The sequence below is a fragment of the Peromyscus californicus genome, unplaced genomic scaffold, assembly GCF_007827085.1.
Source record: "Peromyscus californicus insignis strain IS unplaced genomic scaffold, ASM782708v3 Scaffold_10__1_contigs__length_136768540, whole genome shotgun sequence".
Lineage (NCBI taxonomy): Eukaryota > Metazoa > Chordata > Mammalia > Rodentia > Cricetidae > Peromyscus > Peromyscus californicus.
In genome coordinates this window covers 58,838,539-58,850,879 of record NW_026294391.1, presented here as the reverse complement: position 1 = coordinate 58,850,879, position 12,341 = coordinate 58,838,539, and the positions used below count along the sequence as shown (strand labels likewise).

At 40.7% G+C, this 12,341-nt stretch overlaps 1 protein-coding gene across 4 annotated transcripts in view; it reads left to right on the top strand.

Annotated features, from left to right (window-relative positions):
- The window catches only part of Phka1 (phosphorylase kinase regulatory subunit alpha 1), a 124,757-nt gene that overhangs the window by 101,561 nt on the left and 10,855 nt on the right, over positions 1–12,341 (top strand). Inside the window, exons 27-30 of one of the 4 annotated variants that reach the window (XM_052734209.1) lie at positions 2,390–2,505; positions 2,793–2,831; positions 2,955–2,993; positions 7,130–7,180. In XM_052734209.1, coding sequence (XP_052590169.1) covers positions 2,390–2,505; positions 2,793–2,831; positions 2,955–2,993; positions 7,130–7,180 — 245 coding nt within the window. The remainder of the gene's footprint in view (positions 1–2,389; positions 2,506–2,792; positions 2,832–2,954; positions 2,994–7,129; positions 7,181–12,341) is intronic. The other 3 variants (XM_052734212.1, XM_052734215.1, XM_052734218.1) reach the window with 3 other exon arrangements.

The window sequence follows — 12,341 nt, the reverse complement described above, 5'->3', positions numbered from 1 at the left end:
ATTTGAAAACTGAAATAGTTCAGTTTAACACAAGGTTTTGGACGGGGGTGGGGATTGTTCAATGGGTAAAGTGTTTGCCACACACACTTCATGACCTGAGTTGGGATCTCTAGCACCTAGATAAAAGCTGGGCTCAGTAGCTTGTATCTGTAATCACCATGACCAAAAGCAACTTGGGGGAGAATGGGTTTATTTGGCTTCCATGTCCTGGTCACAGTCCATCCCTGAGGGAAGCCAAAGCAGGAACTCAAGTGGACACCATGGAAGAATGATGTTCACTGGCTTGCTCCTCATGGCTCGCTCAGTTGGTTCTTTCTGCCACCTAGGCCCACCTGTCTACAATGTCCTGGGCCTTCCCACATCAATCATTAATCATGAAAATGCCCTGACAGACTTGCCTACAGGCCATCTATTGGAAGCATTATCTCAGTTGAGGGTCTCTCTTCTCAGATGACTCTAGTTTCTGTTAACTTGACAAAACAAAACAAAACTAACCAGCACACTCCTATGGGGAGATGGGAGGCAGAGACAGGAGAATCTCAGAAGCATGTGGGCCAGCTAGCCTGGCACATGCAGCATTGAACAAGAGAGGCCTTGTCTCAAACAAGGTAGAAGTCGGCGAGCAACACTCAAGGTTCTTCTCTGACCTCCACATGTTTATTCTCTCCTCCCCTCCCCGCTCTCCTTCTCCCCCCCACAGACACTTTTTTAAAAAGATTTGGAAACATACACATATATCTTTTTCCTTAAATGATATACAACTAAGTAATAGCTGTCATGTTTCATTACAATTCTTATTTACATTTATTTATTTATTGTCTGTCTGTGGTATTGGGGAGGGGTACCACAGCGCATGTGTGGAGGTCAGAGGACAACTTGCAGGAGTTGGTTCTCTCCTTCCACCATGTGGGTCCCAGGACTTGAACTCAGGTCATCAGACTTCGTAGCAGGTGCTGGTACCTGCTGGGCCATCTTACCGGCCCTCATGTTTCCTTTTTAACTGTGTAGAAAAATTACCTTTTGTTGACCTAAGTCAGGAGGACAACTAAAAACTCAATCTTTACTGTACTCAAATTGGCGGTAATTCAGTAAAATTGATAATGTTATGGGTGTATATGTATGTTTGTAGTTACAACATATCTGCTGTAGCCTTTCAGCCTTAAATTCTAATGCCTGTAAGAGTCTCTCACAAGCTAAGCTTCAAATGCACTTTCTACATTTTTATTAACAAGTGTTAATTTTATATATCACTGAGATTACAAGTGTTATTTTAGTACATACATAGAGCATGTGTTAGTCAAAACCAACATGTACTTTGGGTTTTTGCATCATTATTCTCCCAAAGAAGGAGAACAAGAACCTGACGAAGTTTTAAAAAGGATTATCTCCTATATTCAATTATTATTAATCTTATTTTTTTCAAAGAGGGATGGCTAGACTTTAGCGTGTTTTGTTTTGTTTTTAAAGTCTGTTGTGTCCTTGCGTAGCTTCCAGGGACAGAGCTGACTGGGGTGGTGAGGGAGTGAAGAAAAGACAACTATGTGCAGACACACAGAAAAGCTAAAATCCGTGCACTGGGCTCTGATGGAGAAACCACAGCATCACCCAAGCTCATCCTGTTTCCTATATACAGTTGAACCGAGAGCTAGGGCTATTACACACAGCTGAACAAGGAGGCAGAGTTAGCTAATTTCCATAGGAACAGTCTTAAGGCTGCAAACATCTGGGGAAAGAAAACTAAGGTGGACGTTTTCTGCACACACTATCAATATTCACACTCAGATCACCAAGGAAGGCTTTTCTATCCCTCTGAACCTCACACATGGGGCTGCGACATTGGAGTCCTTGACATGCCAGTGTCAACAGCCTACATTCACTCAGGACTTCATTCACTAGGGCTTCCTCCACTCCCCACAAAAGTTAGAAAGCAGGAGCTGAAGAGACAGCACAGTGGTTAAAAGTACTTACTGCTCATCCAGAGGACCCAAGTTCAGTTCCCAACACCTGTGTAGAGCAGCTCACAACTGCCTCTAACTCCAGCTCCATGGAATCCAATTCCCTCTTCTGCACACATGTGTCATGCATTTGTGTATACATATGCATGTGCATGTGTGCACACACACAAATACAACACACAAATAAAAATAAATCTTTTTAAGTTAGAAAATAGTACTCAGGCTGGAGGTATTTCTAAAATGCAGATTCTGAGTTAGTAGGTTTGATATGGGACCTTTGGTGCTGATGGTATTGGTCCAAGAACCACACTTAAAACAGCAAGGTTGTACTAGTTTTTTTAGTTAAAAAAAAAAAAGAAAGATGTATGTTTAAGTCCTTTTAACATGGTAGAGAAAATTAGATGTGTTCTTCTTTGATCTCTTAATCTGTACAGTTCGGCCCACTGATTCAAATGTGAGTCCTGCTATTTCCATCCATGAGATTGGTGCTGTTGGAGCAACGAAAACAGAACGAACTGGAATCATGCAGTTAAAAAGTGAGATAAAGCAGGTAAGATCTAAGCTCAATGAGGTATCACAGTTAATAATATTCTTAGCTGGATGTGATGGCGCATATCTGGAACCCCGTCCGTATGCAGGGGCTAGAGGTTGGAAGATCAAGAGGTCAGGTGCAGGTAGCCTCCTCAGCTACAAAGCAAGATGGAGGCCTGTCTGGAATACTGGAGGCACTGTCCAAAAACGAAATCAAAACCAAAGCATCATTTTGGAATCCGACTTTGTTAGGATAATTTCTTTTGCTTCATATCCGGAGTGTAACTTGAACCATTTCTTTTTCAGGTGGAATTCCGTAGACTGTCTATCTCTACTGAGAGTCAGGTGAAGCAACAAGAGATCTTTTAACATTAACTGGCCTTTACTTACCCTTTTAGAATCAGACATTGTTGCACTAATTTATTTAATTTCATAGCCTGAGTATAACTTGAACCATTTCTTTTTCAGGTGGAATTCCGTAGACTGTCTATCTCTACTGAGAGTCAGGTGAAACAAAGATGTTTTAAACATATTTTAGCCAGCCTTTAATTCCATATAGCATGCATGACCTTATGAGCTTTCCACAAGTAATAACAAACCATGGAAGCTCCCTCACAGCAACTGTTTGTAGATAGTTTTCCCTTTTTGTCTGGATCAAATGACTTAATTTTTGGAGGAATGTAGCTGGCAACAGATAACAAGAAACTGATGCCCTGGGTTCCCTAATGTGCAATTTATAATGGATTTTTCTTTATAAAAGTAGACAGAGTTACTGCTTTTAAGAATAGCTAGCTGGAGAGATGGATCAGCAATTAGGAACACTGGTTGTTCTTGCAGAGAACATGGTTTTGTTTCCCAGCATCCACATTGTGGCTCACAACAGTCTGTAACTCCAGTTCCAGGAGATTTGGTGCTGTCTTCCACTGCATGAATGTGGTACACATATGTACATGCAGGCAAAACACTCATACACATAAAATAAAAATAAATCTTTTTTAAAAATGGGGGCCAGCAAACTTCTGCCCTCCAGGGTTCTCCCATTGTGCTGTAAGCCTGTATTTAAGACCTCCTCCCAGCCGGGCGGTGGTGGCGCACGCCTTTAATCCCAGCACTCAGGAGGCAGAGGCAGGTGAATCTCTGTGAGTTCGAGGCCAGCCTGGGCTACAGAGTGAGTTCCAGGAAAGGCTCAAAGCTACACAGTGAAACCCTGTCTTGAAAAAAAAAACCACAAATAAATAAATAAATAAATAAATAAATAAATAAATAAATAAATTTTAAAAAATGGGGACCAGAGAGATGTCTTAGCGGTTAAGAACACTTGCTGCCTTGGTGGGGGACCCAGGTCCAGTTCTCAGTACATACATGGCTCACACCTGTTCTTAACTGTAGTGCCAGGGTACCAGATGTCCTCTTCTGACTCCATGGGCACCAGGCACATACATACTGTACATATGCACATGCAGGCAAAGCATGCATACACATAAAATTTAAAAATATATTAGTTATTCAAAAAATATATATTAGTTATTCAAAAAATAGGTATGCCGAGCAGTGGTAGTGCATACCTTTAATCCCAGCACTCAGGAGACAGAGGCAGGTGGATCTCTGTGAGTTCGAGGCCAGCCTGGTCTACAGAGTTTCAGGACAGCCTGGGCAACACAGAGAAACCCTGTCTTGAAGGGAAAAAAAAGGTACTGGAGAGAGTACCAGATTAGGTTAAGGCTTTGTTTTTTTAATCTTTTTGGTGGGTTTAACATGTCCAAGGCCCTGGGTTTCATCCCAGACCCATAAAAATAAATGACAGAATGGTTTTACTAGATTTTATCACAAAGTTAGACTTTCTCATTAAGGTCCATTGAGTGCTACATACAGATGAAGAGGAGGAGCATCTACACAGGACCAGGAATCAATAGGAGTCACCAAACAATATATTATGGCTTCCTTTCAAGGAGGCAATAATGAATGACTTGTTGCATTATACAAAGAAGTACCTAGTATCTTTGACAGTTCTGGGAATCATAGTATTTTAAGATCTCCTAGTTGAGAAGGTGCTGATTGAATTCCTTTTAGTAGCACTTCCTTTGTATTGTTTGAGAATTCCACACATGCATATAATACATTTTGATCAAATCTAATCCTCAATCCTTCCTGTCTTCTCCATGCCCCCCACCCTTTCCTCACAGAACTTCATGCACTCTTTTTTTTTTTCAAACCCACTAAGTCCACTGAGTGCTGCTAGCGGGTGTGTGGGCGTAGGGCTGTCTACTGAAGCATGAGCAGCCTTTTAGGGGCCACATCCCCGAAGAGAACTGACTTTCTCTCCCCCACAAGCCATCAACTACCAATAGGTCCTCCTCTGGGAGTGGAGTTCCTGAGCCCTTCCCTATCCATGCTTAGATTTTGGCTGACTTGATTTTGTGTATGGTATGAGTTGATGTGTGCAACAACCATGTCCTTTCTGGAAAACACTGTTCCACGGTGCTCCTCTTTAAATCTTCCCACTCCCTCTTGCGCAGTGATCCCTGAGCCTTGAGGGTCTGTGATATAGATGTCCCGTTTAGGGCTGAGCAAAAGAAACTCCTTGCACTAAGTCTGGTATGGACATGAGTACTTCGGGGCAGTTTGATACTATGTCCACGTAGACGAATGACTGTAGTAAGTTCTCTCCTAGGGCCTATGACCGAAAGACTATACTTGCAGAGATCATTTCTATAGTTATTAATAGCACTTCTTAAGAAAGGCTTAAATAGAATTTAAAAATACAATTATAATAGCTTACACATTAAAACATCCTGCATAGAAGAGGCAAAACAAGATATTTTTGTTTCTTTAAAAGGGAGCTCTGAAACCATTTAGGAGAATAAGCCAGTGCTTGAAGCCTACTTTTGAAGGAAATGAGTACTTTCCTTAAATATCCTTTGGTGTTCATATTTTATACAACGGGAAAATTGGAATAAGAAGATGGGGCTGGAGAGATGGCTCAGCAGTTAAGAGCGCTGGCTGCTCTTCCAGAGGACCTGGGTTCAGTTCCCAGCAACCACAGCATCTGTTACTCCAGCCCCAGGGAATCTGACAGCTTTTTCTGGCCTCCATGGCCACTGTTTGCATATGGTACACAGACATATATGTATGCAAAACACATCCATACATGTAAAATAAAAATACCAAAGATAGTTTAAAGGAAAAAAGGAGCTATTCTGTTTTTAAACAAGCGTTCATGTTCCAGTTTTTGCCAGGAAATTTTAATTATCTGAACATTTTTGTATTTGAAAGTGGAAAGGACAACTTCAGTGCTGAAAAGTTTGTCATTGACTTGACTAGTTAGCGATCCTTGCTTTGGTTGACACTGACAATAGTGTTGGGGTTTGTTTTGTTTTCTTGTGATAAGGTCTTTCTATGTAGCCCTGGCTGTCCTGGAACTCGCTCTGTAGACCAGGCTGGCCTTAAACTCACAGAGATCCGCCTACCTCTGCCTCCCGAGTGCTGGGATTAAAGGTGTGCGCCACCACCGCCTGGCTTTTTTTTTTCTTTAATGTGGGTTCTGGGTGAAGGAGGGTCAGGGGTAGTTGGGCCAGTATGGAAAACAGGGACTGACTGGTTCCTTAAGGAGGAGCTGTTCCCTGCTGTCCTCCCCCAAGGATGTTGGATCCCTTACAATTTGCTAACTGAAGGTGGACAGGACCAATGAGGGAGAGAGATCTGCCTGCCTTTGTCTCCTCAGTGCATTAAAGGCCACCTACTAAGCAGGTTTGAACTGCTCGCCTCTGTAGCTGATGTTTTCCTGTGTTCTGGCCTGCATCCCCCATGTAAACACACAGAGGCTTATATTATTTAAACTGTTTGGCCTAATGGCTCAGGCTTCTAGCTATCTAGTTTTTATATCTTAAATTAACCCATTTCTATAAATCTATACCTTGCCATGTGGCTCGTGGCTTACCGGTATCTTACATCTCGCTTGTCATGGTGGCGGCTGGCAGCACCTCCTCCTCAGCCTTCCCCTTCCCAGAATTCTCTTCTCTCCTTGTCCCGCCTATACTTCCTGCCTGGCTACTGGCCAATCAGTGTTTTATTTATCAACCAATCATCCACAGCATGCCTCTGCCTCCAGGGTTCTAGAATTAAAGGCATGTACCATTACACTCAGGTCACATTATAGTTTTTATAGATATCCAGTATTATTTATAAATTCTTTATATGGCAAGTCAAAGTCCATATTGCCAGCTAGATGAATATGGTGGTTAACCTTACCTTTCCAGCTACTTGAGGTTTTTCTCCTCCATATTTACTATGTGTAGGTCTTCAAAGGGGCCCAGACTGTTCGAACAGGGAGCCCAGACTGTCATCCCTCTCTTACTTTATAACATTGCTTTCCATCCTTACCTGCCTGGCTGGTGGTTTGCATTTTTCTCTGCCACTTACCACTATTCTAATTTCTAGGTGAAGATATTTCAAGGTAGTCTGTACTTATTTTACCGTTTGCCATGGCATTTGGAGCAAACTTATTTCATTGGCTTTTAATGATAACATGTTGGCTAATTACTTAAATAATCTGTAGTTTAATACTATTAATAACTTTTTAAAACAAATAATGGTTGCCTTGCCTCTCCTCTTTAAAAGTTTTATGTTCTCAATTTCTTTTATAGACTAATGGTGGTCACCCCTCAGGTATAGATTTGATGTCACCGTCCTTTCTGGTAACTGATCTTGTGTTATCTCATGTTTCATTCACAAGTGCTTTGATATGCTGTTTATGGATCGTAACGTAGTATTTGACGATATACAAAAAACAAATTGGGAGCTGGAGAAATGGCTCAGTGGTTAAGAACACTTGGTGCTCTTGCAGAGGACCTGGGTTTCATTCCCAGCAGCCACATGGTGGTTCACAGCTTTTTAACTTTGAGGAACTCCTGTGGTATGCATTCATACACAGAAAATAAATCTGAAACTAAAAAATGAATAATCAATTAAAAACAAATTGATTGTGAACTAACATGACTATAAAGCAATTTCTTTTTTTTTCTTTTTTTCTTTTTGGTTTTTCGAGACAGGGTTTCTCTGTGTAGCTTTGGAGCCTTTCCTGGATCTCGCTCTGTAGACCAGGCTGGCCTCGAACCCACAGAGATCCACCTGCCTCTGCCTCCCAAGTGCTGGGATTAAAGGCGTGTACCACCACTGCCCGGCATAAAGTAATTTCATATAAAAGGTAGAGGTCTGTTTCTTTCCTAATAAGGTAGAAAAGGGAGTTCAACTCCAACCTCTTTCTGATTTCAGAAAAATAATCAGTTTCATAAGTTTTCGTTGTGTATATGTTCATTCTTTGGTCTGATGTAAGTGTGCATCACTGTGTATCAGACAGTAGACCACACAGCATCAACAGCAGTTTGGAATTTATTGAAAAACCAAATTTTGGTCTGTATCCTAGTGATACTGAATCAGAAAGACTGGGCTCGGCCCCAGTAATCTGTTCTAAGAAGCTCTTTAGGGATTCTGATGCACTTGTAAATTTCAAAGCTACTCTTGTTGTGACTGCTCTTCTGAGAAGTAATTCACTGAGTAAATGTGAACTAAATGCCAACTTGATGTCATTCACTGGAGATACAGCATTGAACAAAATGGAAGTGACTTGATGAAGCTCACAATTTAGCAAGATTCTTTTCTGATTAAATTTCTTTGATTTTTGTTTTTACCATTTTATTAGAACATATTCTAACATTTCATATTAAGCTATGAAATAATGAGTTTGGTTATGACATTTTATTTTATGTATAATGTACTTTAATCATATACATTTGTCTGGTTTAAATCAAACAAGTTGTGAATTAATTTGTCACAAACTGAAGAAATTTGGGCTAAACAAAAAGCGAGCTATTGGAAATGATATTTTGACTAACTTTAAGCAAATGCCCTGCATCGAATAAGGAGGAGTTTGCCAGCTTTGTGAGCTCCATGTTAATGATGACGGCATTAGTGAGTTTGATTTAGGAAATTAAATGAGAGAAGTTACTGTCTTAGAAAATATTTCTATAATCCTTTATTTTGTATTTATCTCTGAATCTAATTTGTCAAATAATCATTTTAACCAATGAATTTCCTCCTTTATTTAGCATAATTTTACAGAGTTCTTTATATTGTCATACATATTGCTATTCCATTCCTTTTTATTGCAGAATAATAACCATAGTATTGTCTCACCACACTCTCTTTATCTGTTTGCTCATCAGTTGATGGACATCTGAATAGTTTGATGCACAGTGTTGCTATTAACCTTTATGTACAGAGTTTTACATAGATATGTGTCTTAGGGTATTTATTGCTGTGATAAAACACCCTGCCCAAAAGCAGTTTAGGGAGGTTTATTTCAGTGTACATCACAATCCAATCAAAGTCCATCCTTGAGGGAAGTCAGGGCAAGAATTCAAACAAGGCAGGAACCTGGAGACAGAAGCTGATGAGAGGCCAGGGAAGAGGGCTTCTTACTGGCTTACTTCCCATGGCTTGCTCAGCTTGCTTTCTTACTTAGTTCAGGGCCGCCTGCCCAGGGATAGCACCACCCACAGTGGGCTGGGCCCTCCCCCATTAATCACTAATCAAGAAAATGCACTGTAGGCTTTCCTATAGCCTAATCGTATGAAAGCATTTTCTTAATTGAGAGTCCCTCTTCCCAGATGACTGTAGCTTGTGTTAAGTTGACATAAAACTAGCCAAAACTGCATTTTCATTTCTCTCAGATGTTTTTCTATGATCTGAGTAGTTACTTTCCCATTGCTGTAAAAAAGTACCTAACAAAAGTACTTATATTCACATATACACATATAAACACCAAAGGGTAGGATACACTCATATAAGAGAGAACATGCAGTATTTGTATTTCTGAGTTTGGGTTACCTCATTTAATACAATAATTTGCAGTTGTATTTATCTCCTACAAAATTTCATAATTTCATTTTTCTTTGCAGCTAAAGTTCCATTGTGTGTATGTTACACATTTTCATTATTCATTCATCAATTGGTAGGCATCTAGGTTGATCCCATTACCTTGCTATGGTGACTAGAGTAGCAATAAACATGGCTGATGTACAAGTATCTTTATGGTAAGGTGTAGAATCCTTTGGCTACATGCTCAGACACGGTATAGCTGTGTCAGATGGTAGTTCTGTTTTGTCGTCTTTTGAGAAGCTGCCACAGGATTTCCACAGTAGCTAACAGTGAATAAAGGTTCCCCTTCCCCCACCTGATCCTTGCCAGAATTTTTGTTTGTTTGTTTGTTTGTTTGTTTTTGAGACAGGGTTTCTCTGTGTAGCCCTGGGTCTCCTGGAACTCACTCTGTAGACCAGGCTGGCCTTGAACTCACAGAGATCCACCTGCCTCTGCCTCCCCAGTGCTGGGATTAAAGGTGTGCACCACCACCACCACCACCAGACTGTGCTTTCTTAGTGAAATTTAAAGTGGGCTTTTTACATTTTTGGGTTACAAGGATTCTTTTTATATTCTAAATACAACATTCTTTATGTGACTTGCATATATTTCCTCCTCCTGTGGATTTCTTTTTCATTCTTACCAATGTTCTTTGAAGATCAGAAGTCTTCCATTTTAACAGATCAGTTTTTCTATTTTTTCTTATGTTATTCATATCTAAGAAGTTGTTATCTAAATCAGTGCCACAAAAATTTAATTCCATTTTTGGACTATATGCTGTATTTTAAGGACTTTATTAAAATAGTTTTAGCCCTTACATTTGGGGCTATGATTATATTGGGAGGGCAACTCCCTAAGACTACCTCCAGCCTCAGTAATTTACTAGGAGTCACAGGACTAATCATAGAGTCATACAAGTGTGATGTAGTACAGCAAAAGGATAAACAACAAAATCAGCAAAAGAAAAGGTGCACGGGGTGAAGCCCATGGAAAACCACACAAGATTCTAGATTACTCCCACAGCAGAGCCATATAGGATGCACTAAAATCCCTCTAGTGACATGTTACAGCGTACATGAAGTGCTGCTAACCAGAGTAGCTAATTAAAGACCCAGCACAGAACCCAGGGTCTTTGTTTGGGACTGGTCATGTTAACAGCTTCTGTCTGGCATATCCCAAAACTCCAGACTCCCAGGAGGAAAGCAGGTGTTGTACATAAACTTCAGTGATGACATAATCCCTCCTAAAGCCCACATTTCCAGACTCCAGCCTATAGACGAAATTCTAAACCGTCTTACTAAATAAGAAACACAGAGCCAAATAGAGTTAAAAGCCCAAGAGACTCGGGAGGCAGAGGCAAGCGGATCTCTGTGAGTTCGAGGCCAGCCTGGTCTACAGAGTGAGTTCCAGGAAAGGCGCAAAGCTACACAGAGAAACCCTGCCTCGAAAAACCAAAGAGAGAGAGAGAGAGAGAGAGAGAGAGAGAGAGAGAGAGAGAGAGAGAGAGAGAGAGAGAGAGAGAGAGAGAGCCAAGACCACCTTATCTTACCACTCGCTGCCGTCTCTTCCCCCAGGGAAGGAGAGAGAGAGAGACAGACAGACAGACAGAGCGAGAGATCTTCTTCCTGTGTGTCTTCTGTTTTATTACTTTCCTGTTCTGCCTTCTCATTGGCTCTAAGCCCAGCCACAAGACTTCCTTGTCAGTGCCTGTCTATACAGACCTCCAGGTCTCTATGGTTGGTACTGGGATTAAAGGTTCAGGTCACCACGCTTGACTGTGTCCTTGACCACACAGAGACTCTGCCTGCCATGTGATCAGATTAAGGGCATGTGCTACCACGGGACTTCTGCTTAATGACTCACTTTTACCTCTAATCTCCAGGCAGCTTTATTAACATACAAATAAAATCACATTTCAGCACAAATAAAATATCACCATACCAGCCCAAGTGCCAACCCTGGAAAATGACTTTCAAAAGTAGCACTCTGTCTTCTGTTCTGCTGTGTTGACTATTTTAGCCACTCTCAAGGGCAGGACCCAGGCCAACACAAAATGAACTCCATGGGGTTTTGGGTTGGGGGTTTTGGTTTTCTTGTTTTTATATGGATGTTTGGGTATGGGGTTTTTGGTTTGTTTTTGTCTTATTGGTCTTTTGCTTGTTTGTTTTGATTTTCCTTTTGTGGTTTTTATTTGTTTGGGGGCTAAATATCTTTTTTCCCAAACAATTCATTTGGGCTCCCATTTTTGTATATAGTGTGAAATAAGAGTACAGCTTCATTGTTTGGCATGTGGATATCCAATTGTTCAGCACCATTTGTTTAAAAGACTACCTTTCCCCCCATTTAAATCTCTTGGAACTTTTATTGCCTTCTCTGTCTGCTATCATGGACTCTAACCCTCTGGAACCATAAGCCCAATTAAACACTTTCTTTCGTAAGTTGCCATGGTCACGGTGTTTTATCACAGCAATAAAAAAAGTAACATACAGAGGCTTGTGTTAAAAGTCATGAGAGTGACAAATAAAACCATAGACCACTAGATGTTAAATAGATAAGCCAGATAAACAGACAGTTTGTATTGTCCTCTGTTACTGATATTTTTACCATTGTTACTCTGAATCACCAGAGTGCTTTATAAAATGATTGTACATTACCCCAGAAAACAGCACACCAATTAGTTATCCAATACCAGTGGTCAGCCCTGAAAACATACGTATGAGTAACATGATACAGACTGAGCAGGTGGTATTTATATATTTAGGAATACATACATGTATATGAGAACAATGAAAAAGAGGCCCTGAGTTTGAAAAAGAGCAGGGAGGGATGTATGGGAGGCTTTGGAGGGAGGAAATGGAAGGGGGAATGAAGTAATTATACTATAATCTCAACAAAAAGAACTAATTTTAAATGATTATACAAAGCTACAACCCTGCAACC